Here is a 26,920-nt window from a genome sequence, read left to right as displayed (position 1 = left end):
AGTCCGAGACCATGGCATGGACATGGCCTCGCTCCCCCCGGAGGCTCCAGGGGAGGATCCTTCCCTGTCTCTTGCAGCTCCTGGTGGCTGCAGGCATTCCTGGCTAGTGGCTGCAGCGCTCCAATCTCTGCCCTTGTCACATGACCTTCTCCCTGTCTCTCTGTGCCCCTCCTCTTCTTGCAAGGACACCCGTCATTAGGTTTAGGGCCCACCGTTAACCCAGGATGACCTCATCCTGAGATCCTTAACTCACTGCGTCTGCAAAGATCCTGTTTCCTAATAAGGTCCTGTTCTGAGGTCTGTGTGGACATGGATTTTCGGGGGACACAATTCACCCCAGTATAGACTCCTCCCAGCTATGCCATGTGGTGGGGAGGTGAACTGTTCTCTCCACCTATAGACTAAGAAAACAGGGGCTGGGCATGGTGGCTCATGCCTGTGATCCCAGCACTTTGGGAGGCCGAGGGAGGTGGATCACCTGAGGTCAGGAGTTCGAGACCAGCCTGGCCAACATGACAAAACCCCTTCTCTACTAAAATACAAAAATTAGCCAGGTGTGGTGGTGGGTGCTTGTAATCCCAGCTACTTGGGAGGCTGAGGCATTGCTTGAACCTGGGAGGTGGAGGTTGCAGTGAGCCAAGATCACACCACTGCACTCTAGCCTGGGCAACAGAGTGAGACTATCTCAAAAAACAAAACAAAACAAAAAAAACCGAGGAAGGCCGTGCGTGGTGGCTCATACTGGTAATCCCGGCACATTGGGAAGCCGAGGCAGGGGGAATCACTTGAGGCCAGGAATTTGAGAGCAGCCTGTGCAACATAGCAAGACCGCCATCTCTACAAAAACTAAAAAAATTAGCAGGGCGTGCTGGTGCATGCATCTGTGGTCCCAGCTACTCAGGAGGCTGAGGCGGGAGAATCACTTGAGACTGGGAGGTAGAGGCTGTAGTGGGCTGTGATTGTACCACTGCACTCCAGCCTGGGTGACAGAGCAAGACCCTGTCTCGAAAAAGAAAAAGAAAAAGAAAAAGACTGCGACTCGGAGGAGAGGAGTAGCTTCCCGCTGTGTCCTGACACCTCGGTCACGGTGGCTTTGCTGAAACTCGCTTTGCTCATCTGTAGATTGGGGACAGTCACATCTACCTCTTGGGTCCTTGACGGCATTCAATGAGTGAAAAAATTTAAAAATGCTTTCTGAACCAGGCGTGGTGGCTCACACCTGTAACCTCAGCCCTTTGGGAGGCTGAGGCAGGTAGATCGCTTGAGCTCAGGAGTTCAAGACCAGCCTAGGCAACATGACAAAACCCCATCTTTACAAAAAATATAAAAATTAGCCAGGCATGGTGGTGTGCACCTGTAATCCCAGCTACTTGGGAAGCTGAGGTGGGAGAATCGCTTGAACCTGGGAGGCATAGGTTGCAGTGAGCTGAGATTGCGCCACTGCACTCCAACTTGGGCGACAGAGCAAGACCCTGTCTCAAAAAAATAAAAAATAGAAAAAGCACTTTCTAGGCTTCTGTGGTCTCCTACTGGCTCCCCAGTCTTTCTGGGGTGTGGGTGCTACAGAAGATCTGTATTGTCTAATTGCTGAGAGATTGGGCTGAAGAATCAGTCAGACTTGGGCTCCCATCTTCCCTGTATCCCTTGCTAGCTGTGTGACCTTGGACAAGTTACTTCATGTCTCTGGGCCTCCATTTCTTCACCTGTAAAATGATGAATCCAGGAGCCTTCGCATGGTGCCAAATTCAAGGAAAAATGGTCTCACAACCCAAAGGAAATGCCCCACTCCTTTCTCTGCATTTCTCTTGAAGAACATCGGAGGCCCACTCCTCACTCCTGAGACGCTTATTGACTTCCCCTTCTCAGGCCCCCCTCTTACTGACATTCTTTGGTTTTGGAGAGGGGATCTTGCTCTGTTGCCCAGGCTAGAGTGCAGTGGTACAATCACCACTCACTGCGGCCTCAAACTCCTTGACTCAAGTGATTCTCCTGCCTCTGCCTCCCAAGTAGCTGGAACTAGAGGTGCATGCCACCATGCCCAGCTAATTTTTTAAATTTTATTTTTGTAAAGATGAGGGCTGGACATGGTGGCTCACGCCTGTAATCCCAGCACATTGGGAGGCCGAGGCGGGCGGATCACTTGAGATCAGGAGTTCAAGACCAGCCTGGCCAACACGGTGAAACCCCGTCTCTACTAATAATGCAAAAATCAGCTGGGTGTGGTTGCTCGCACTGTAGTCCCAGCTACTTGGGAGGCTGAAGCAGGAGAATCGCTTGAACCCGGGAGGCGGAGGTTGCAGTGAGCCGAGATCATGCCACTGCACTCCAGCCTGGGTGACAAGAGTGAAACTCCATCTCAAAAAAAAAACAAAAAAGAAAAGAAAAAATAAAGAAAGGAAAAAAGATGAGGTCTCACTATATTTCCCAGGCTGGGGTCTGAAACTCCTGGGCTCAAGCAATCCGCTGGCCTCAGTATCCCAAAGAGTTGGGATTACAGGTGTGAGCCACGTCTCTTACATTCTCTCCACATTCCCTCCCCGTTTCTTTCTTTCCACCCCCACACCAACTTTTTTTTTTTTTTTTTGAAACTGTCTCACTCTGTTGCCCAGGCTGGAGTGCAGTGGCTCGATCTCGGCTCACTGCAACCTCTGCCTCCCAGGTTCAAGTGATCCTCCTGCCTCAGCCTCCAGAGTAGCTGGGATTACAGGCATGTGCCACCACGCCTGGCTAATTTTTGTATTTATAGTAGAGACGAGGTTTCACCATGTTGGCCAAGCTGGTCTCGAACTCCTGACTTCAGGTGATCCACCCGCCTCAGTCCCCCACAGTGCTGGGATTACAGGCATGAGCCACCGTGCCCGGCCATCTTTGCACCCATTTTTTGAGTAGATCAGTGTAGCCTGTCTCACGGCAAGCAAGAAGTCTTCCCTTTTTTGGGGGTGGGGAGGAGCAGGAGGTGGGAACCAAATGTGAGAACCTCTCTGTCGAATGGGTGGGCCTGGGGAGACAGAGAAAGCTGTGGATATTCACACGGTAATCCTGGCCCTTTCACATGAACTGTTATCAGGGAGCGGCCACTACTCACTCTTCCTAATACTAGACTAAGCGGGCAGGTGGGGGACGCGTCCAGCCACCAGCACATGACCTCCATGCTGACGATGCCCCATCCCACTGGGGAGGCTGCTCCGCCTCTGCGGAAGTGCCGGGGATTTTGTGCCCCCTGGGAGAAGCCCCTGCTGTGACCTTGGGAGACCCCCCTCCACGCTTGGGTGAGGATGACCCTGAGGCCTGAGCTTAAACTCCATGACCAGGGCAGGAACAGGCTCAACCACCCACCTGGGAGGGGCGGGGACGCAGGAGCAGGGGGCGCTGCAGGGCCAGGCAGGACCTGCTCAGGGGCCACTGTGGGGGTGGGTCATACAATAGGGCTGCCCCTCCAGGCGTTGGGGGAGTGCCCTCTGCTGAGATGGAGAATGTCCAGGCCAGAGAAGGGGCAGTGCTGCCTCCGGGGTGGGTGGGTGCTCCCTAACGGCAGCCCCCCAGGAAATGTCTCAATCACCAGGCTGAGGTCCAGGGGACCTGGCTGGAGAACTTCCCAGTGCAGCAAGAGTGCACCTCATGGTCACCCCATCCTGTCCACAAAGACTGTGCTTGTCTCTTCAGCCACCCCGGCCCTTCTTTTGCCCTTGTCCTGCTGGAACCCGTCATCTGACGCTCTCAGATCAGCCCAAACTCTTGTCCCCCTGCCACGGTCCTTCTCCCCTAATAAACGACTTGCCTCAAATCATTGTCTTGCTGCTGCTACTGGTGACCTCACCTGGGACCATAGTGACAGCCCAGTGGCATCTGATTTCCCGCAGAAGCCGAGTGCCCTGAGCATGAAGAGTCTGGTCTCCAAGCTGTACCCCTCGGGCCTGGAGCCAAGCACCTCGAGGCTGGCTGAGGAGGCTGGTGGCCCTGCCCTGAGTGCTCAGGCCCTCCAGGAGATGGCCAAGGGCACCAAGAGCATCGCCCTCATCGCGGCCACTCGGCGCTCCAAGGCACACGACCGGGACGGCAGCAGCGGCCGCTCCTCCTGCCACCTCCTGGAGGAAACGGCCCTGGACTCCAGGGACCTGAAGTCAAGCACCACCCCAGACCCCAGCCTGGCAGACAGAAGGTGGCCCCATGCCGGCCCATGCAGGGACCGCTCCATGGAGAGGAAGGCCAGGAAGAAGCGGTCACCCTCCCTCCCTGGGAGCGTGCAGCTGGTGGGTGGATGTCGGCCTGGACACTCCTTGCCCAGTCCCAGGGCTGCAGCTGGAGGAGGAGGACGGAGTGGAGGGCAGGGATTTGCACGAAGTTCTGGGGAAACAGCCTCCCATCCCACACCATCCTTCTTACGTCACATTTCTCAAGCTTCCCTCTAATGTTAAGCCACATGTGTATATATTTTATGTAGTTATAATCCCAGTGAAATTACAGTTTTGTGATTTTTTTTTTTTTTTTAAGAGAGACAAGGTCTCTACTAAAAATACAAAAAAATTAGCCAGATGTGGTGGTGGACACCTGTAGGCCCAGCTACTTGGGAGGCTGAGGCAGGAGAATCTCTTGAACCTGGGAGGTGGAGGTTGCACTGAGCTGAGATCGCGCCACTGCATTCCAGCCTGGCTGACAGAGCAAGACTGTCTCAAAAAAAAAAAAAGAGGGGGGGCATTACTTGGTTCCAAAGCATGGTGGGTCAATAAGGTGAGAGCTGGCTTGTTGGGGAATAAGTGCCAGGACCTCGGAAGAGCCGACACTTCAGTTCAAGTCTAAAGGCAGGAAAAGGTGGATGTTCCAGCTGGGAGGCTGTCAGGCACGATTCCTCTCTTGTTAGAGGGAAGGTCAGCCTTTCTATTCTCTTCAACTGATTGGATAAGGCCCACCTGCATTAGAGAGGGCTTTACTCAGCCTGTTTTATTTATTTATTTTATTTATACATTTAGACAGAGTTTCATTCTTGTTGTCCAGGCTGGAGTGCAGTAGTGCAGTCTCGGCTCACTGCAACCTCCACCTCCCAGGTTCAAGTGATTCTCTTGCTTCAGCCTCCCAAGTAGCTGGAACTACAGGTGCAGGCTACCATGCCTGGCTAATTTTTTGTATTTTTAGTAGAGATGGGGTTTCACCATGTTGCCCAGGCTGGTCTTGAACTCCTGATCTCAAGTGATCTGCCCACCTCTGCCTCCTAAAGTACTGGGGTTGCAGGCATGAGCCACCGCGCCCGGCCTCAGCCTGTTTTAAATGTGAATCTCATCCAGAAATAACACCCAGAGTAATGTTTAGCTAAATATCTGGGCACCTTGTCAGGCTGACACGTGTAATTAACCATCACACTGGTTTAGATGAGAACTGCCTCCATTGTAGGGAGGAGGGTGACAAAGGAAAGGGGAGGAGGACAAACAGCCAGGAACAATCATTCATTTATTCATTCATTCATTGGAGGATGAAGGAAAAGGAGAGCAGTGATTCTGTTCGTTATGCTCATGGAGGTGCCTTGTGCTTGTAGCAGTGTGGTACACAGTAGGTGTTTAATCAGTGCATGACTTTAGCTCCAAGCGACCTTGATGCACAATCCTGTCACCACCCATTCCTCACCCCCGCCCTGCTGTGTGATTTTCCCCACAGGTGAGGCAGAAGCTGCCTTCCCCCTGCAGGGAGCATTTGGTGGAGTGTCAGCCGCCCCCAGCACTCCTTCGGCCATCAAAGTCATCAGGAAAGAGCTTTCTCCCTGCTGTCCCTGCAGCCTCCAAGATAAAACCCAGCCTCAGTTTCCATGCAGGTACAGGATCGTGAAAGAAAATAGCACATTAGTTTTCTTCCTGTATTTTAAGTCTCTCTCCCTCCTTTGGAATGTACATCTTGAGAGTATGACAGTTTGGGCTGTTATCAGTTGTCTGCTCCTTGGTGTGAGTGAGTTTCAGGTTTTCTTTTTCTTTTCTTTTTTTTTTTTTTGAGACGGAGTCTTGCTCTGTCACCCAGGCTGGAGTGCAGTGGCTCGATCTCAGCTCACTGCAAGCTCCGCCTCCCAGGTTCACGCCATTCTCCTGCCTCAGCCTCCCAAGTAGCTGGGACTACAGGCACCCGCCACCACGCCCGGCTAATTTTTTGTACTTTTTTAGTAGAGACAGGGTTTCACCGTGTTAGCCAGGATGGTCTCGATCTCCTGACCTCGTGATCCACCCACCTTGGCCTCCCAAAGTGCTGGGATTACAGGCGTGAGCCACCGCGCCCAGCCGAGTTTCGGGTTTTCTTAGGGCAGTGAGTCAGCCAAGGCCAGTGGCTTTGGGAAAAGAATTATTGGCAAGGTGTTCAGTTTTGCTTCTGGTCTGCCCAGCATCTCAATAGAGGTTAAAATAATGATGAACATTGGGCATACACAGTAGGCTGCCCTTATGCCAGCCATACCCCAGCCCCTGGGGCTTCTTCAAAGGTTTGAGACCCAGCTCCTGGAGCTGCTGTTATTCCAAAGAGAATATATGTTGGTTGTGAAAATCTTGCAACATAGATTAAAATTACAAATAAGAAGAAACCACTTGTAGACCCCACCATCCAGAAATAGTGGTTGTGAGGGCCGGGCGCAGTGGCTCATGCCTGTAATCCCAGCACTTTGGGAGGCTGGGCAGATGGATCACGAGGTCAGGAGATTGAGACCATCCTGGCTATCATGGTGAAACCCCATCTCTACTAAAAATACAAAAAATTAGCCAGATGTGGTGGCGGGCGCCTGTAGTCCCAGCTACTCAGGAGGGTGAGGCAGGAGAATGGCGTGAACCCGGGAGGCAGAGCTTGCGGTGAGCTGAGATCATGGCACTACACTCCAGCCTGGGCGACAGAGTGAGACTCTGTCTCAAAAAAAAAAAAAAACGGTGGTTGTGAGATGACTTCTCCACCATGGAGGGACAGTGGCATGAACATCTGCTCCCCACCCCACTGTGGGAAATTAGTGCTCCGATCTGTTGCTGCGGGTCTGGTCTGTCGCTGCGGGGTATCGGCGCTCTGATCTGTCACTGTGCTGAAAGCAGATTTATGGGTGTCAGTGCTCCTTGAAGGATGTCCACCAACTGTTCCCAACCTGCACCAAGGGAAGCATAGAAGTTGAGAAGACCCATATGGCAATTTGATGGTGCCACAATTGGTGATCAATGGCCTAGATTCTGTATTTTTATTTTTATTTTATTGTTATTATTTTCGAGATGGAGTTTCACTCTTGTCATCCAGGCTGGAGTGCAATGGTACGATCTCAGCTCACTGCAACCTCCACCTCCCTGGTGCAAGCGATTCTCCTGCCTCAGCCTCCCGAGTAGCTGGGATTACAGGTGCCCACCACCATGCCTGGATAATTTTTGTATTTTTAGTAGAGGTGGGGTTTCACTATGTTGACCAGGCTGGTCTCAAACTCCTGGCCTCAAGCGATCCACCTACCTTGGCCTCCCAAAGTGCTGAGATTGCAGGAGTGAGCCACTGCTCCCAGCCCTTCTTCTGTTTGAGGGTGATGTCTGATTAAATTTTGTTCAATAAACCCAGAAAATCATCTTTATTGTCATGTAACAGCCAGATGAAAGAAGAAAGAAGGAAAGGAAGGGCATAGCTTTTGCTGGAGAAGGGGAAAAGACCCGAGAGCTGAAGGTAGGGTGGTGTCAGAGGCATCCTAACCAGAGTGACGCCATCTTTAATAAAGGCCCGACAAAGCCAAACCTGCTGGTGACATTCCCAGGGGGTTGGGCCCTTTCAGTCCTGAGATGTTTATGTTCGAGGGAACAAGTTAATGATGTTAACTAACTTAATAAAGATCCAGAACTCATGGAAATGACCAGTGCTTTAAGAACAAAAATAATCTTTAGTTTAAGAATAGGTTTTTGCTTTAAAAATAATAGGACACTCTTAAATTCTTGCTGAAATCAATAGTAACGTAGGAAAGTAACAATACTAATAGCCAGTCACAAGCTGATCACAAGCCTTTGAAATAAAGTATATTATTCCTTATTTTTATTTTTAATTATTTTTTGAGACAGGGTCTTGCTCTGTCGCCCAGGCTGGAGTGCAGTGGTGCAGTCATGGCTCACTGCCGTCTTGCCTTCCCTAGCTTAAGGGGTCTTCCCACCTCAGCCTCCCCAGTAGCTGGGGTGTGTGACACCACACCAGACTAATTTTGATATTTTTTGTAGAGATGGGATTTTGCTGTGTTGCCTAGGCTGGTCTTGAACTCCTGGGCTCAAGCAATTCTCCTGCCTCAGCCTCCCAAACTGCTGGGATTACAGGTGTTAAGCCACTGCGCCCAGCCCCACCACTTGCTTTCTGAGGATGCCATACTCTGTAATAATGTTGTCTCTAATAACCATTTATTTTATTTATTTATTTATTTATTTTTTATTTTTTATTTTTTTTTGAGACAGAGTCTCACTTTGTCACTCAGGCTGGAGTGCAGTGGCATGATCTCAGCTCACTGCAACCTGTGCTTACCAGGTTCAGGTGATTCTTCTGCCTCAGCCTCTCAGGCAGCTGGGATTACAGGGGCGTGCCACCATGCCCAGCTAATTTTTGCATTTTTTAGTAGAGATGGGGTTTCACCATGTTGGCCAGGCTCATCTTGAACTCCTGACTTCAGGTGATCTGCTTACTTCGGTTTCCCAGAGTGCTGAGATTACAGGCTTGAGCCACCACACCCAGCCATAAACTATCTTAACTTCAGTATACTCTGTGATTCGCCCTGAATTATTTCCTGGACAAGATCCAAGAACCTGCTCTTGGGGTCTGGGACAAGACCCCTTTTCTGGGGACAGTAGAGGTTCCAAAAAGGACAAAAGACAGGAGCTCACATAAAAAAATAATCCCCTCCCACGGCTGTGAGGAGCACACATGAAGTAGCTTAAGGAAAGAGCCTAGCTTTCGGTAGGTACTCAATCTGTTGTAGGTATTATCCATTATTTAGTTTTATTCCCATGATTCACTGGGTGGTCCCTAAAAATCATCACCTTCTCTTGCCTTTGCTCTCACTGTTTAGATGAGAACACTCTCCATGTGCCTGAAGTCAGCTTCACCTTCCCCAGCGCCATGTGGCAGAGCAGTGCAAGCCCAAGCAGGGTGCCCCTCCTGCCCCGGGACATCCGAGGTCAGTGCCTGTCTCCTCCCACCCCTGTGTGATCCTGTAGCTCCCATGCTGCTGGCTTCTGGGATTCTCAAGCTGACCTCCACGGGGAGGGACTTAGGAGGGATAGCAGTACACATGCACATCAGGTCCCCCACCACCAGTGCCCCAATCTGTCAGGGGAGGGATAGCAGTACACGTGAACATCAGCTCCCCCACCACCAGGGCCCTTATTTGTCAAGGGAGGGATAGCAGTACCCGTGCACATCTGCTCCCCACCAACAGCACAGCACTTCACAGTTCTGCATCTCAAGGCTCAATAGGCACATGTGGCCAGTGGCTACTGCAGTGGACAGCAAAGCTCTGGAACATGGCCAGTCCTGGGCATTAACTTTAATTAATTAATTAAATAAATTAATTTTTGAGACAGTCTCACTCCATCACTCAGGCTGGAGTGCAGTGGCCTGATCTCAGCAGACTGCAACCTCTGCCTCTTGGGTTGAAGCAATTCTCATGCCTCAGCCTCCTGAGTAGCTGGGATTACAGGCATGAGCTACCACACCTGGCTAATTTTTGTATTTTTAGGAGACAGGGTTTTACCATGTTACTCAGGCTGGTCTCGAACTCCTGACCTCAGGTGATCCACCTGCTTTGGCCTCCTGAAGTGCTGGGATTACAGGCGTGAGCCACTGCTCCTGGCCTGGTCTTGGGCATTAACATTAAAAATGAAAACATGGCCAGATGCGGTGGCTCACGCCTGTAATTCCAGCACTTTGGGAGGCAGAGGCGGGCAGATCACCTGAGGTCAGGAGTTCAAGACCAGCCTGGCCAACATGGTGAAACCCCATTTCTACTAAAATACAAAAATTAGCCAGGCGTGGTGGCGTGCGCCTGTAATCCCAGCTACTCGGGAGGCTGAGGCAGGAGAATTGCTTGAGCCTGGGAGGCAGAGGTTGCAGTGAGCCGAGATCGTGCCACTGCACTCCAGCCTGGGCGACAGAGCTAGACTCTGTCTCAAAAAAAAAAAAAGAAAAGCAAACACATTGTCGTCAGTGTGGTAGAGCTGTTCTCCCTCCTCTTTTTCATCTCCTCTTGCCTTTTTTAAAAATTATTTTTATTTTTGTTTTTAGAGACAGGGTCACTCTGCTGCCCAGGCTGGAGTGCAGTAGTAAAATCATAACTCACTGCAGCCTGGAACTCCTGGGCCCAAGCGATCCTCCCCACTCAGCCTCCTCAGTAGCTGGGACTACAGGCATGGGACCCCGTGCGCAGGTCATTTTTTTTTTTTTTCAGTTTTTGTAAAGGTGGGATCTTGCTATGTTGCCCAGGCTAGTCTCAAACTCCCAGCTCAAGCGATCCTGCTGCCTTGGTCTCCCAAAGTGCTGGGATTACAGGCGTGAGCCACTGTGCCTAGCACCCTCTTCTTTTCTTCTTCTTTCTATATCTTGAACCAAGAAGGCCGCTGATGTTTGCTGGGTATTTGCTAAATCCAAGCTACTGTTTAAATCATTTTAAGATCTGCGTTCCTGTCATCCTCATCACAACCCATGAGGCAGCTGTTCCCTGATTCCTTTCTGGAGATAGGATACTCCTTCTGGAATTACTGGCACGATTTTTCACTTCCTGAACCAGCTGACAACCAAATCATTCAGGAAGGATGGGTATAAATCAGTAACAGGCTTCAAGACCAGTGGGAGGAATGGGCCCAGTGGCTCACACCTATAATCCCAGCACTTTGGGAGGCTGAGGCGGGCAGATCACCTGAGGTCAGGAGTTGGAGACCAGCCTGGCCAACATGGTGAAACCCCGTCTCTACTAAAAATACAAAAATTAACTGGGTGTGGTGGTGGGTGCTTATAAATCCAGCTACTTAGGAGGCTGAAGCAGGAGAATGACTTGAACCCGGGAGGCAAGATCGCACCACTGCACTCCAGCCTGGGCAACAGAGTAAGACTCCGTTTCAAAAGAAAAAGATCGCTGGGAGGGCTGGGCCCTTGTGGGAGGTCCTTTCTTCTAACCTCAGTTTCTCCTGCTGTACCTTTAACCCATTCCCTCATGTTACTGTTTCAGAAAAGGCTAAGAACTTCTCATTATTATGCCATTCCTCGAAGGATTCTTGGGGAAAGGGTCTCAGAAGCGTTTCCTAGCCACAACCTTGGGCTGGAAGCTTGCAGCCCAGAACACACTACACAACAGTCCATGGTGCATGGCCAGGCCCAATAGCATGTGTTTAAACATGAGGGATGGGAAATGGTCCACAGGGATCCCCATCGTGACCACATCTGGCTGGAGCTGCTGGGTGTGCCCACCACCTGGGGAAAGTGGCTTTAGGAGGGTCCTGGGAACAGGCCCAGTGTTACAAGAACAGCAGAGACCAAGTTGGAATTGAAAGGGTGGCCTGGGCTCATGAGGTGAAGTCCCAGGGGGGTCAGACCATGCCCCAGGGCCCAGGCAGGCTGGAGGAGCAAGGGGCCTGTGTGTGCTGAACAATGCATGTTGGAGGCTCAGGCCAGAGCCAGGGAGTCCACACCAGACAGGGTACCCCTGCTGGGGCGGTAGCTCCACTGGAGTCTGCCTCGGCCTCAGACTGAAGTCTCTTCACCCCCTCCAGGGTCCACAGACAGTGGAGGCCAATGCCACAGCCCACTGCCACCTGGCCACCCCTACAAATGCCAGGGTGGCAGCACCAAGAAGCCAAGAAGACCAAAATAGATGGCGGTGGCATCAGGCAGCGCCAGCCACGGGGAAGACCAGAGCACCGGTCCCTGGCACAGGATCTCTTCTTAGCCCTGAAGCTGGATGTGTGAGATGGTGGACTCTCTTGGCAGGGACACTTTGGGGGCAGCACCCCGCAGCCCAGCTTCCCACAGCCCTTGCACCAGAGCCAGTGGCTGCCTCCTTGCAGGAAAACAGCCGTGTGTGGAGTGTGGGGGCCCTTCCCAAGGACCTTTTTGAGGTCACTCTCAATTGCAGATGCTTTTCCTGGGATGGCTGCACATCGTGATTTCTGCTCTGGGAGGATACTGTCTGTGGCGGGGGGATGCTAGGCCACTGCCCACCCTTCAGGGTCATGCTGCAGAAGCTGCTGGGGACACCCATGCGGCCACAGGCTGCAGGGTCAGGAAGAACTTTTCCCCTACCCCCACAAGCCCAGGCCAGCCTGCAGAGTGGCCCGGGTCCCTTCCCTGTGCCACCCAGGCTCCTGTGTAAGTGTGCACCAGGGAAAGACTAGAACATTCTCCCATCCCCATCCCCCACCACGTTCCAATGTCTCTCCCAGCACTCCAGTGATGCAGAGAGAAAAAGTTGCAAAGGGCTGGACACAGAATAGACTTGCAAGGCACATGGAAACGGACACAAAAGCTGTGTGAACTTGGAAGCCGTAGGTCGAGGTTCTAAGTGCATTAGGGTTGTACACATTTCAGTGATTTTTTCAACATAGCAAAAAGCAAAACAAAGCAAAACCTACAGAAGAACTCTGAGCACCATCCTGTGGAGACGTGTCATCACCTCATCTGGTGTGATTCGGCACTTGCTCAGCTTTCAACCCGGAGCCCTCATCCCTTGCTGTCAGGGACCCCTTGTCTGGAGGCTGTGGGGGTCAGAGCCACCTCTCTTGCAGCAGGAGACCCCCTTCTGTGTCGGGCTGCGAAGCTGGCAGGAACAAGGAGGGCAACAGGATGAGCGCTGTGGACTTTGGGTAGAGGCAGCGGCGTGGTCTCGTGGCCTGAGTGGGGAGTGGCCTTTGGCCCAGTGCGTGCCTGTCCTGCAGTGGGCGCCCCATGCGTGTTGTACAAACTGCAGAGCCAGATGTCACAGCAGCATCCCTGCTGTCTGGGAAGACGGGTTGGGGGCTTCCTTGAAGCTGTGTTGTCCTTCCAGGGTCTCCTGAGGAGGGGGCTGGGGCAGGTTCTTTATCTCTTGGGCTGTGCTCCTTGCTTTGCTGCGGAGCTGCTGGGGGCACCATTGATGCCCATCTCCTTCTCTGCCGGGAAAGCTGGGGGTGGGTTCGATTTTCTTTTCTTTTTTTTTTTGAGATGGAGTCTCACTCTGTTGCCCAGGCTCACTGCAACGTCCACCTCCTGGGTTCAAATGATTCTCCTGCCTCAGCCTCCCGAGTAGCTGGGACCTCAGGCACATGCCACCATGCCCAGCAAAGTTTTTGTATTTTTGGTAGAGACGGGGTTTTGCCTTGTTGCCCAGGCTGGTCTTGAATTCCTGAGCTCAAGTGATGCTCCTGCTTTGGCCTCCTAAAGTGCTGGGATTACAGGCATGAGCCATCGCACCTGGCAGGGTTCGGTTTTCCTACATGGCCCCAGATCTCTGTTCCGAAGCCAGCCTGAGACTCAGGTCCCTTAGGTCTGGTGGGCCCAGACCCTGACGCTAAGACCCCCGCTTAGAGGGCTGGGAGATGACTTCAAGAGGTTCATGTTGGCTGGTGTGGTGGGTCATGCCTGTAATCCCAGCACTTTGGGAGGCCAAAGCAGGAAGGTGGTTTGAGGCCAGGAGTTTGAGACCAGCCTGGGTAACATGGTAAAACCCCTGTCTCTACCAAAAACTTAAAAATTAACCAGGCATAGTCCAGCTACTCAGGAGGCTGAGGTGGGAGGATCACTTGAGCCCGGGAGGTGGAGGTTGCAGTGAGCTGAGATTGCATCACTCCACTCCAGCCAGGGTGACAGAGCAAGACCCTCTCTCCAAAAAAAAAAAAAAAAAAAAAAAGTTCATGGACAAACCTTTTAAAATCTTTTTAATTTTAAAGACTATACATTCATCATAATGCGTATTAAAAATATATAATGAAGCCATCAGACACTGAAGTTCATCAATAATTTAAATGAGGCTAAACTTAAAAAATGAGTTTCTTTTTTCCTGTTTGTTTATTTATTTATTTATTTTGACTGCTACATTTTCCTTTAATTTGCTTGTAAGGAAAACCAATCGACTAAGTTGTCCCAAAACTGTTAATGTTCACTGATCAAGAAGGAAATGAGGTCAGAAGGCAAACTTTTCACTTCCTTTCAAACATATGTTGCAAGTATCGGCCGGGCACTGTGGCTCACGCCTGTAATCCCAGCACTTTGGGAGGTTGAGACGGGTGGATCACGAGGTCAGGAGATCGAGACTATCCTGGCTAACGTGGTGAAACCCCAGCTTTACTAAAAATACAAAAAATTAGCTGGACGTGGTGGCATATGCCTGTAATCCTAGCTACTCAGGAGGCTGAGGCAGGAGAATCACTTGAACTGGGGAGTCAGAGGTTGCAGTGAGCTGGGGTTGCACCACTGCACTCCAGCCTGGCAACAGAGAGAGACTCCGTCTCAAAAAAACAAAAAACAACATATATTGCAAGTATCACAGAGAATTGTAACAACACATGCAACACGGGCTGGTTTTCAACATACAGAGAGCCCAAGCAAGAAGAGTGAGTGCTGAAGATCTACAGAGCTCAGACTGGGAGCACTTCTACAGGAAGTTTGAATCTATCCATGCAGCTCTTTCCTCCCACAGTCCAGGCTCATCACTTACTTCTATTCCAAGGGGACTTATCCATACGCAGAAATCCAGGCTGCTCTATATATATTAATACTTACCCAGCTGTGTTTCACGAGGCATCTCCACGTGCCAAGCCCCGACTCAGATTCTGCACAGGAAGTTCCCGTTGCTGTCAAAGAACTCAGCCCCTCTGCGCTACTTTGCTGCTGAAGTGACCTGGCTCCTCTGCCTTCAACTCCTCCAGCCTCTACTCACTTGGCAACACAGCATCGCCGGTTCTTCTGGTGCTCTCAGAATCACTGGAGTACTTCTGCAGCTCTCTCTGATGACCTAGGGGTGCAGCAGCAGGCACAAAGCTCTCCTCCAGGTCCTGGATTTCTTTATTTCTTCCCTTCCATCTCCTTGGTGTATTTGTCCTGTGAGTGACTCTAGCACTTTCTTTTTTTTAGACAGAGTCTCGCTCTGTTGCCCAGCGTGGAGTGTAGTGGCGCCATCTGGGCTCACTGCAAGCTCCACCTCCCAGGTTCACACCATTCTCCTGCCTCAGCCTCCCCAGTAGCTGGGACTACAGGAGCCCGCCAACACGCCCGGCTAATTTTTTGTATTTTTAGTAGAGATGGGGTTTCACCGTGTTAGCCAGGATGGTCTCGATCTCTTGACCTCATGATTCGCCCGTCTCAGCCTCCCAAAGTGCTGGGATCACAGGCGTGAGCCACCGCGCCCGTCCAATTTTTTTATTTTTATTTTTTGAGATAGAGTCTCCCTCTGTTGCCCAGGCTGGTGTGCAATCTCGGCTCACTGCAGCCTCCTTCTCTCAGTTTCAAGCGATTCTCCTGCCTCAGCCTCCAGAGTAGCTGGGATTACAGGCACTCACCACCACGCCTGGCTGATTTTTTTGTATTTTTGGTAGAGACGGAGTTTCACCATGTTGGCCAGGCTGGTCTTGAACTCCTGACCTCAAGTGATCCAACTGCCTCAGCCTCCCAAAGTGCTGAGATTACAGGCATGAGCCACCATACCTGGCCAAAAAATGAGTTTCTTTAAAGAAAAAAATTAACTCCATCATAGTCCAGGCAGTCCTGGGATAAAGTAACTATTGTAGGTGTGATTTGGGGTACCTGGACTGCGGGGCACGTGGCCTCCTCTGCACTTCTTAGGGGCTGTTTGGTTGCCAATAACAGAAAACCCCCACAACAGTGGCTTAAACAAGATAGGGCTTATTTTTCTCTCATGCAGCAACAAGTCTGGGGGTGGAGCTGCGTAATGTCCTCCCCAAGGTCATCAGGGACCCAAGCTCCTCTGGGTTTCTCTGTCTTGCCCTCTGCATTGGTCAGCGTTCTCCAGGGAAACAGAACCAATAGGATGGATGGATGGACGGATAGATCGATAGATGGCTAGATTGACAGGTTGATAGATGATGGATAGATGGATAGATAGATACATAGGTGATAGATGGGGTGGGAGATGACTTCAAGCGGTTCATGTTGGCTGGTGTAGTGGCTCACGCCTGTAATCCCAGCACTTTGGGAGGCTGAGGCAGGTGGATCACTTGAGGTCAGGAGTTTGAGGTTTGAGACCAGCCCGGCCAGCATGGTGAAACCCCATCTCTACTAAAAATGTAAAAATTATCTGGGTGTGGGGGTGAGTGCCTGTAATCCCAGCTACTCGGGAGGCTGAGGCAGGAGAATCACTTGAACCCTGGAGGCGGAGGTTACAGTGAGCCGAGATTGTGCCACTGCACTCCAGCCTGGCCACAGAGTGAGACTCTGTCTCAAAAAAAAAAAAAAAAAAAAAAAGCATTGTCTGTTGCGACTATCAATACAACCAGGGTTCTGTTAATGAGGAAGGATGGGAGAATGGGTATTGGGCGAGCACGCAGAAGTCTCAGCCACCCTCCCTGTGTCACGGATGGCAAAGCTGAGGCCCAGAGAGAGATCCAGTATTCTGGCGCAAACACTGGCTCACAGCTTCTGAAAAATCAGGATGTGTGGTCCTCCTCATGCTGCCTCACCTTCCCCAGTCTCCTCCCAGGTTCCCATCCCACCGCTCCTTGCAGAGCCGGGCAGATCACAGGACCTTTCACAAATGCTCAGGGCACTCTGCCAACTGCCTTCATGTCTCCCAGCTCTGCTGTACCGATGCCTTTGCCTAGGCCATCCCTTTCTGTCCCCTGCCCGTGCCTGGAAGACCCTGCAAACTCCAACTGACTGTGACCCTATCCGTCCTGTGGGAGAAGGTCCTTTCTGCCCTGGGCTTCTGCAGGGATGTAACCTCATCCCTAAAATAGGAGTGATGGCTGGGAGTGTGGCTCACGCCTGTAATCCCAACGTCTTGGGAGGCTGAGGCGGGAGGCCTTCAGTCTTTGTTGTTGTTGTTGTTGTTTTTGAGACAGGGTCTCATTCTGTCACCCGGGCTGGAGTGCAGTAGTGCAATCATGGCTCACTGCAGCCTTGACCTCCTGGGCTCAAGCAGTCCTCCCACATCAGCCTCCTGAGTGGCTGGGGCTACAGGTGTGCTACCACACCTGGCTAATTTTTTCATTTTTATTTTTGTAGAGATAAGGCCTCACTCTGTCCCCCAGGTTGGAGGGCAGTGGCATGGTCATAGCTCACCCCAGCCTTGAACTCCTGGGCTCAAGCAATCCTCTCACCTCAGCCTCCCAAGTAGCTGGGTCTACAGGCATGTACCACCACATCTGGCTTTTTTTATTTTTTTTTGAGACATAGTCTCGGTCTGTCGCCCAAGCTGGAGTGCAGTGGCACAATCTCGGCTCACTGCAAGCTCTGCCTCCCGGATTCATGCCATTCTCCTGCCTCAGCCTCCTGATAGCTGGGATTACAGGCACCCGCCACCACACCTGGCTGCTTTTTTGTACTTTTAGTAGATACGGGGTTTCACCGTGTTAGCCAGGATGGTCTCGATCTCCTGACCTCGTGATCCGCCCGCCTCGGCCTCCCAAAGTGCTGGGATTACAGGTGTGAGCCACCGCTCCTGGCCTATTTTTTATTTTTATTATTTTTTTTTGAGATGGAGTCTCACACTGTTGCCCAGGCTGGAGTGCAATGGCACAATCTTGGCTCACTGCAACCTCTGCCTCCCAGGTTCAAGCAATTTTCCTGCCTCAGCCTCCCGAGTAGCTGGGATTACAGATGCCTGCCACCATGCCCAGCTAATTTTTTGTGTTTGTAGTAGAGATGGGGTTTCACTATGTTGGCCAGGCTGGTCTCGAACTCCTGACCTCAGGTGATCTGCCTGCTTCAGCCTCCCAAAGTGCTAGGATTACAGGCGTGAGCCACCAAGCCCAGCCTCCTCTGGGTTTAAGACACAAACATCCAATAGTCTCCTGACAAGTGTGATGTCCTGTGGGTGTCTCTAACTCAGCACATACAACACCAAGTTCACAAAGTTTGCTCCCCAAAACCGTTCTCCTCTGTGGTCTCCTATCTCTCATGTGGTACCACCATCCACTCCACTGGCTGCCCAGCAATCGGGGTATCACCCCAGCTCCTCTCCCTTCCTCCTTCAGCTGATCCCCACACCTGCCCTATCCATTCTAGCTGCCGTCTCCCCACTATCTATCAGCTTGGTCCTCTTCCTGTACCACTGCATAAACCTAAGTCACCATCACCTCCATTGGGGCCACAGCAGCACCTGCAGCCCCTCTCTGGGTGCAAACCTGGTAGGTGCTAGCACTTTGCACATCTCTGTTCACATGCATGGCCATGGCAGTGAGAGGGGCAATTATTTCAAGCATTATGCAGAGAAAGAAATGGAAGTCCAAGGTCATGCAGTGGCTGAGTAACGGCCTCAGCGTCCAGCCCTGGGTTCCTACTACCTCCCTCTTACCTGACATTGCCCAAAAGAATGCAGTGAAGAAAGACAGGGGGCTGGGTGTGGTGGCTCACGCCTGTAATCCCAGCACTTTGGGAGGCCGAGGCAGGTGGATCACGAGGTCAGGAGATTGAGACCATCCTGGCTAACATGGTGAAACCCCGTCTCTGCTAAAAAAACAAAAAAACCAGCTGGGTGTGGTGGCGGGCGCCTGTAGTCTCAGCTACTCGGGAGGCTGAGGCAGGAGAATGGCGTGAACCCGGGAGGCGGAGCTTGCAGTGAGCCGAGATGGCGCCACTCCACTCCGGCCTGGGTGCCAGAGTGAGACTCCGTCTCAAAAAAAAAAAAAAAAAAGAAAGACAGGGATGGGGTTGGGGAGGAGTGAGCTCACAGTGAATCAGGAGGGCTCCTCAGTCCATTCTCTTGGATTTATTTTATTTTTTTATTTAATTTTAATTTTATTTTATTTTATTGTTTTTATACAGACAGGGCCTCACCTTGTTACCCAGGCTGGTCTGGAACTCCTGAGTGCAAATGATCCTCCTGCCTTGGCCTCCCAAACTGCTGGGATCACAGGTGTGAGCCACCGTGCCTGGCCCTCTTGGATTTGCTTTTCTTTTCTTTTTTTGAGACAGAGTCTCACTCTGTTGCCCTGGCTGGAGTGCAGTGGCATGATCTCGGCTCACTGCAACCTTCACCTCCCGGGTTCAAGTGATTCTCCTGCCTCGGCCTCCCAAGTAGCTGGGATTACAGATGCCCACCACCACACCTGGCTAATTTTTGTACTTTTAGTAGAGATGGGGTTTCACCATGTTGGCCAGGCTGGTCTTGAACTCCTGACCTCAGGTGATCTGCCTGCCTCAGCCTCCCAAAGTGCTGGGATTACAGGTGTGAGCCACTGTGCCTGGCCCCTCTTGGATTTTCATATTATCTACATGGTTAATTGAATTTTCAATTCACAGACCTTGTTTTGTTTTCTTTTCATATCCTGTTAATGATGCTTATATGGATCCCAGGGCCAGAGGTCATCAGGATCTCTCAGCAGCAGCCTGGCCAACATAGCAAGACCTCCATCTCTACAAAAAAAACTAAAGAAATTAGCAAGGCATGGTGGTGCACACCTGCAGTCCCAGCTACACAGGAGGCTGAGGCAGGAGGACTGCTTAAGCCCAGGAGGCTGAGGCTGCAGTAAGCCATGATGGCACCACTGCACACTCCAGCTTGGGTGACAGAGCAAGACCTTGTCTCTAAAAAACAACAACAACAACAACAAAAAACCAAAAACAAAAAAACCTCCCAGAACTTCATAGCTGTTACTATTAGTAGCAGCTGATGTTTCCTGGCTGATCTCTTGCCCAAGCCACAGTTACTTCTATTTTTCCTTTGTTGCAACCCTGATTATGAAACCAGAAATAGTTGTTGCTGGTAGAGACATTGAAATACCTCAAAGTAAAACCCAGAGGTTGGGCCAGGCTGTGGTCAGCTCTGGGGAGACCACAGACTTTGCAGAGCGGCCCAGGGTCCCTGAAGATTGGTGGCAGCCAATGGAGCTGCTGGGGAGGGGGATGGGCAGCCAGCTTGAAGGCGCTTGGAGCCTAGAAGAGGAGGAGATAAAAATCATCACAGTGAGGTGTCTCCAGGGCCGAGCTGAGGCTTTGGCTAAGGAAGTCTCAAGTCTGTAGCATGGCTCCGTCTTTGGGGACCACAATTTGGATTCAGGTCCTGGCTCTGTCACTTACACAGCTCTGTGTCTCTGGCTAGTTGGTTACTTTCTCTGGTACTCTGCTTCCTTGTCTGTAAACCAGGAGATAAGGTATAGCCACTGCAGAGTGGGTAAGTAAAATGTATCTGCATGTTGCTGAGGTAAGAGGTGAAGTTGATATAAGGTAAAAGTAGCCATTTTAAAGTGAACAATTCAGGAGCATTTAGTGCATTCATAATGTTGCTGATGTAAGAGGTGAAGTTGACATAACATAAGAGTAACCATTTTATCATTTTATTTATTTTTATTTTATAATTTTTTTTTGAGACGGAGTCTCGCTCTGTCACCCAGGCTGGAGTGCAGTGACACGATCTCGGCTCACTGCAAGCTCCCCCTCCCAGGTTCACGGATTCTCCTGCCTCACCCTCCCGAGTAGGTGGGACTACAGGCGCCCGCCACCATGCCCAGCTAATTTTTTGTATTTTTAGTAGAGACGGGGTTTCTCCACGTTAGCCAGGATGGTCTCCATCTCCTGACCTCGTGATCCACCCACCTCGGCCTCCCAAAGTGCTAGGATTACAGGTGTGAGCCACCGCGCCCGGCAGAAAGTAACCATTTTAAAGTGAACAATTCAGGAGCATTTAATGCATTCACAATGTTGCTGATGTAAGAGGTGAAGTTGACATAACACAACAGTAACCACTTTAGAATGAACAATTCAAGGGTATTTAGTGTATTCAAAATGTTGCTGATGTAAGAGGTGAAATTGACATAACACAAAAACAACCAATTTATTTATTTATTTATTTATTTATTTATTATTTTTGAGACAGAGTCTCACTCTGTCACCCAGGCTGGGGTGCAGTGGCATGATCTCTGCCTCCAGCCTCCACCTCTCAGGTTGTTTGTTTGTCTGTTTTGAGACGGAGTCTCACTTTGTTGCCCAGGCTAGAGTTCAGTGGTGCGGTCTCGGCTCACTGCAACCTCCAACTCCTGGGTTCAAGTGATTCTCCTGCCTCAGTCTCCTGAGTAGCTGGGATTACAGGTGCTTGCCACCACACCTGGCTAATTTTTTGTATTTTTAGTAGAGACAGGGTTTCATCATGTGTTGGCTAGGCTGGTCTGAAACTCCTGATCTTGTGATCTGCCCGCCTCAGCCTCCCAAAGCACTGGGATTACAGGCATGAGCCACCAAGCCCCGCTGACCTCTCAGGCTCAAGCGATTCTCCCACCTCAGCCTCCCGAGTGGCTGGGATTGCAGGCGCCCGCCACAAAGCCTGGCTAATTTTTGTATTTTTATTTTTAGTAGAGACAGGTTTCACCATGTTGGCCAGGCTGATCTTGAACTCCTGACCTCAAGTGATCCACCCACTTTGGCCTCCCACAGTGCTGGGATTACAGGTGTGAGCCACTGCGCACGGCTGATAGTGAGAAATTTCTAAGCTGAGACAGGCATCACAGGGTGACATTGCCAGTGACTGTCATCTTATTTACATATGTGCAATTACGTATATGTATGTATACAACATAGACATATTATACATGCATAATACAGTTATATATGTGTACAATATATAAACTTAATATACTACAGACATACACATAGTAGGTAACATGTATGCATTACACATACGTATAAACATATTAGCTACTGTGAGTGTGTATACAATATACACATATATTTTGTGGTGGTTGTTTGTTGCTTTTCCCCCCACTAGAATATATGCCCCAGGAGGGCAGGGGCCTTGCCGGTCTCCCTCACTCCCAATTTCCAGGGCCTGGTGGGTGGGAACTCCTTTGTGACTGGCTGCAGGGAGTGGAAGAGTGAAGAGATGACCTTGGTTGGAAGGCTGCCTCAGGAGTCCATCAGAGGGGGCCGACTAAAAATATATGGATTGAAAAAGTTCTGGGGGTGGATGGTGGTGATGTGAACGTGCTTAATGCCACTGCAGGGTGTGCTTAAAAATGGTTAAGATGGGCCGGGCGCGATGGCTCACGCCTGTAATCCCGGCACTTTGGGAGGCTGAGGCGGGCGGATCACGAGGTCAGGAGATCGAGACCATCCTGGCTAACACGGTGAAACCCCGTCTCTACTAAAACTACAAAAAATTAGCTGGGCGTGGTGGCGGGCGCCTGTAGTCCCAGCTACTCCGGAGGCTGAGGCAGGAGAATGGCGTGAACCCGGGAGGCGGAGCTTGCAGTGAGCCGAGATTGCGCCACTGCACTCCAGCCTGGGCGACAGAGCGAGACTTCGTCTCAACAACAACAACAACAACAACAAAGGTTAAGATGGTAAATTTTATGTTATATATATTTTACCATAATTAAAAAAAAAATCGCTGGGCCTGGCACCGTGGCTCACGCCTGTAATCCCAGAGCTTTGGGAGGCTGAAGCAGGAGGATGGCTTGAGTCTAGGGGTTCAAGACCACCCTGGGCAACATAGTGAGACCCCCGTTTCTATTAAAAATTAAAAATTAGCCGGGTGTGGTGGCACCTGTCTGTAGTTCCAGCTACTCGAGAGGCGGAGGTGGGAGGATGGCTTGAACCCAGGAGGTTGAGGCTGCAGTGAGCTGTGACTCCACCACTGCACCCCATCCTGGGCGACACGGTGAGATCCTGTCTCTAAACAAACAAACACACACAAACAAAACTACATTGATGCCAAGAACAATTACTGCATGCTCACTATGCATTAGGGATCTTGCTAAGCTCTTTACCCGTGTCATCTCATTTGTCTCACATACTCCCTGCAAGGTAGGGTCACTAACCTTTTATATTTTACGGATTGGAGACAACCTCAGACAGGTTAAGTCACTTGCCCAAGGTCACACACCGAGTCTCAAGCCCCAGCCGGTGAGCATCACGATCCTTTGCCAATGAGCCGATGCTCGAGAAAGGGTCGGATAGACAACAGGCACTGCATAAAGGTTGGTTAACGGGACCATGTTTGGCTGCAACGTGGAGCTCCTGGCTCGGACGGCGAGACAGCTGCGCGCCTCCGGGCCGCCGCGCGCCCGGTCCACCGGGGCGGAGTCAACGCCGCGGATTGGCTGCTGAGAAAGGGGCGTGGCTCGTGGCGGCCGGTGGGCGGTTTCTATCTCTGGCCGTAAATACCGCGCCACATGGCACTGGCTCGCGAGGGCGGGGGCGGGCTGGCCGAGCGCAGGCGCGCTGAGGGCGGGCGCCCCTCGGCCTCCGTGGCCCCTCCGGGGGCCGCGACGTCTCGCGAGAAGACGAGCGGTAGGCGGGGCTCCGGCGCCGGGGGCGGGGCCGGCGAGGGCGGCCTCTGGAGGGTCCGCTAGTCGCGGGGCGGCGGCGGCTGCGGGCGCGAGGTGAGGGGCGCGAGGTGAGGGGCGCGGCGGGCGGCGGGCTCAGGGCGCGGCCTCCCTCTCTCTCGGCCGGTGCGGGGCTCCCAGGGCCCGGGCGGGGGTCCCGGGCTGCGCTGAGGGGCGCGGGTCGGCTCTCCTTAGCCCGGCCTGGCGAGCGCGGCTTGGGCCCGAGTTCGAGTTCCCACGCCGGCGCGCTGTGTGACCTTGGCCCTGCGCGCGCCCTCTCTGAGCCCCGCTCGTCGCCCTCGTCCAGGGGGACCCAGCCCTGGGGCCCTGATCAGCGCGTTCTGCGGCTCCTCGGGGTCTGGACGAGAAATCTGTGGTTCTGATTCAGCGAAAGCAGAGGCTGCAGCGGACCCGCCGGCCCCCTTGAGTCCCCCGGCATCAGCCTCTGCCGCCCGGCAGGGGTAGGACCGCTTCCCGGGCGTTGAGTTCCAGGATCCCCAGCCCCCGAGGGCCCACCTGTGCCTGCTATCACCTGAACGGGGCTCCCCAGCCCCCCAGAGCCCCTCCTGTGCCTGCTGTCACCTGAACGGGGCTCCCCGGTCCCGCCGACCGCAGCCCTGGAGCCTGCAGACGCCAGCAGCACCGGCAGGTCGCTCAGGGTATCCCTTAAATGACCTCTCACTCCAGAAGCCGCAGCCCTGCCCCTCTGCGAGAGGAAACCGTGCATTTAGTCCGGGAACAGTGGGACTTAGACCTCCTCTGCGGGCTCCGGGCCACCGAGACACCGCCGGCAAAGCCTTGGCTCGGGCAGAGGCTCCGTCTGGCAGGCAGCACAACAAGCCGTAGTGTTTTCAGCATTATTAAATTATTTAGTTCATAATCGGGGCTGTGGGAACTTGGAAGCCCCGGAGTGAATAGGAATGTGAGTTGCAGGCGCGGTGCTGGACGCAGTACATCTTCCAGGACACCAAGCCCTACGGTGCTGCTCCCGGCTGTGGGTGGCTGGGGACAGCTCAGCGGGTCCTCCACCTACCCCCACGCGGGGACCCGAGTTAGCCCCTCACCGTGAGCATCTGGTGTTGGGAGTCAGGGCTGGTGTCTGAGTGAGGACGGAGAGAAAACGGGGGTAATGGGGAGATCGCTACACGAAGGTGCAACGCTTGAGGTCTGAAAGAGCACCTGCCTGGACTGGCATAGATGTTTGATTTCCCTGCAAAGGAGTTTATGGGACTTTGGACTGATGCTTTGGGGCCAGCAGTAACTGTCAGCGGTCACTCAGCAGACTCCAGCTTTATTATCAAACCTCCAATCGAGTGCAAGATGCCAAGCTGGGGTAGATGCCGGTAATAGCGTGGGCCTTGCCCTGGGAGCTCATGGCCAGCCTGGCTACAACTGTGTGGGGTTGGGGCTGTGGTGCAGGCGTTAACAGAATGTGGAGACATTTTCCGACGTTTTCCACAGTGGAGGGGACCTATGAATTGGGCCTTTGGAGGCAAAGGGCATGCAGAGATGTGGAAGTGAAAGTGATGTTTGGGGGAGATGGTGGATTGCTGTGTTCTTGATGAAGTGGGGTTTGAGGATTGGGTTGGAAGCTAAGACTGGAAGGCTGGGCGAGGTGGCTCGTGCCTGTAATCCCAGCACTTTGGGAGGCCGAGGCGGTGTATCACCTGAGGTCAGGAGTCCGAGACCAGCCTGGCCAACATGGTGAAACCCTATCTCTACTAAAAATACAAAATTTAGCTGGGCATGGTGGTGCACACCTGAAGTCCCAGCTACTTGGGAGGCTGAGTCAAGAGAATTGCTTGAACCTGGAGGCGGAAGTTGCAGTGAGCCGACATTGAGCTCCTGCACTCCAGCCTGGGCAATGGAGTAAAAAAAAGACGGGAAAGATGGGTTTCTGATTGTGCAGGGGCCTGAATGCTGTGCGAGGGAGTTTAAGCTTTTATCCCTTTGGTGGTGGTTTGGGTGCGATGCGATTAGATATGTTTCAGAAAAGTGGTCCTGGAGGTGGATTTTGCATCTGGGCAGTGGAGTTGAGTTGAGTAGCCTTGTGGGGTGTGGGTCTGGGACAGTGAGAGAGTGGGGGCGGGCATGGAGCTGAAAGATACTGCCAAATCCACTGGGCGGTGGCACTTTGTGAGGTGTGGTGACCTGTAACAGCGAGGACAGCCGGGACTTCTCGCCTGCGATGAGGAGTGCTGGGGCCGGGTGGGAGAGGAAGGGCCAAACACACGTGGGTTTTAGACCTGCAGAGTTGGTGGTGTTAGTGGCCATCCTGGAGGAGATGTGACCTTGTAGAGAAGAGACAGCCTGTACAAGGAGGGAATCCCCAGGAACCCTAGTGGGAAGGGATCGAGAGCTGAAGAGAGGCCTGTTGGTTGGCTGACCTTGGGCGTGCAGTTCCTTGACTACGCACAGTCATTGAGGCTGGCAGGTGATTCTCTTCTCGTGTGGGTCCGGGGCTGAAGGAGCCATCAGTGGGAAAAGACGGGTGATTGATAATACTGAAACACATGCGGCTTGTCATCTAAAAAAACCTTACATCTTGAGTTTCGATTCTTAAATTGTCTTTCTTTTCAGAGAGTAGCTGTTAGTTTCACACTTACTTGGTGGGTCTGTGGCTGCAGATGGGACTGCGGTTCTCCAGCCCTGGCCCACAGATGTGCCTGGAGATAATTGACTCTCAAACTTATTACTTCCTGCTGTTAAGGTGGTGGTTTCTGTAACTGTTAGAAACTTTAAAGATATTTCAGAGAAGAATGGGAAACAGGTACAGTTGAGTACGGGGTGGGGGCACAGTTGAGTACGGGGTGGGGGCACAGTTGAGTATGGGGTGGGGGCGCGGTGCTGTACAGGGCACAGGAGGAGGAAGCGAACAGGGCCCCTTTGGCTCACAGAACATGACCAGCTGGGGCTTTTCCCTCTAGACAGGAGGATGGATGTGTCTTTGGGGAATCTGAGTAGCCCAAGAGAAAAGACCTAAAATTAATGACATCAGGAGGTCCCCAGTCAGCAGGCCCAGCTGGATCCCTTGCTCACGAAGCCTGTAATTAATAACCCCCTCCCAGTGTTCAAGGCATCAAGCTTTAAAAATCCCCATCCCTTAAATATGAGCAGATAACCAAGGGCATCTGAAGAAAATCTCTGCTACAGGAGATTGGGAGCAGAATACACACTGGGAAACCACAGAGCGTGCATGAAGGAGCCTTAGAAAGCAGGCTGTCATTAATGTCCACGTGGAGGTGAGAGAAAATATCGCGAACATGAGGCAAGAACAGGAAGCTCTAAAAAAAAAGCCACCAAAAGGAGCATTCAAAGATCCAAAAAGAGAACTCTCGGATGTAAAAAAAAAAAAAAATGAAAGCAGAAATAAGAAAATCAGTTAGTGGGTGAAAGATAAAGTTGAGGAACTCCCTCAGAAAGTAGAACAGAAAAGCAACGAGGTGGCAAATGAGAGAAAAAAGAAACGGAGAGGATCAGATCAGGAAGTCAGCAGCTGAATAGTAACA

The 26,920-nt window shown here is 51.9% G+C and overlaps 2 protein-coding genes across 6 annotated transcripts in view; both read left to right on the top strand.

Moving 5' to 3' along the window:
- LOC129472188 (kinesin-like protein KIF19) overlaps nucleotides 1–12,094 on the top strand; it is a 52,274-nt gene extending 40,180 nt beyond the window's left edge. Inside the window, exons 16-19 of the mRNA XM_063631139.1 lie at nucleotides 3,861–4,250; nucleotides 5,647–5,800; nucleotides 9,023–9,130; nucleotides 11,718–12,094. Of these exons, the coding sequence (XP_063487209.1) occupies nucleotides 3,861–4,250; nucleotides 5,647–5,800; nucleotides 9,023–9,130; nucleotides 11,718–11,818 (753 nt within the window). The 3' untranslated portion in view covers nucleotides 11,819–12,094. The remainder of the gene's footprint in view (nucleotides 1–3,860; nucleotides 4,251–5,646; nucleotides 5,801–9,022; nucleotides 9,131–11,717) is intronic.
- Nucleotides 12,095–23,371: 11,277 nt separating this feature from the next.
- CHST12 (carbohydrate sulfotransferase 12) overlaps nucleotides 23,372–26,920 on the top strand; it is a 29,518-nt gene continuing 25,969 nt past the window's right edge. The window contains exon 1 of one of the 5 annotated variants that reach the window (XM_055261455.2): nucleotides 23,372–23,468. The gene's annotated coding sequence lies outside the window, so the exon portion shown is untranslated. The other 4 variants (XM_055261456.2, XM_063631092.1, XM_063631094.1 and 1 more) reach the window with 4 other exon arrangements.

The sequence above is a fragment of the Symphalangus syndactylus genome, chromosome 22 (assembly GCF_028878055.3).
Source record: "Symphalangus syndactylus isolate Jambi chromosome 22, NHGRI_mSymSyn1-v2.1_pri, whole genome shotgun sequence".
Taxonomy (NCBI): Eukaryota; Metazoa; Chordata; class Mammalia; order Primates; family Hylobatidae; genus Symphalangus; species Symphalangus syndactylus.
This window is presented reverse-complemented; position numbering and strand designations above follow the sequence as displayed.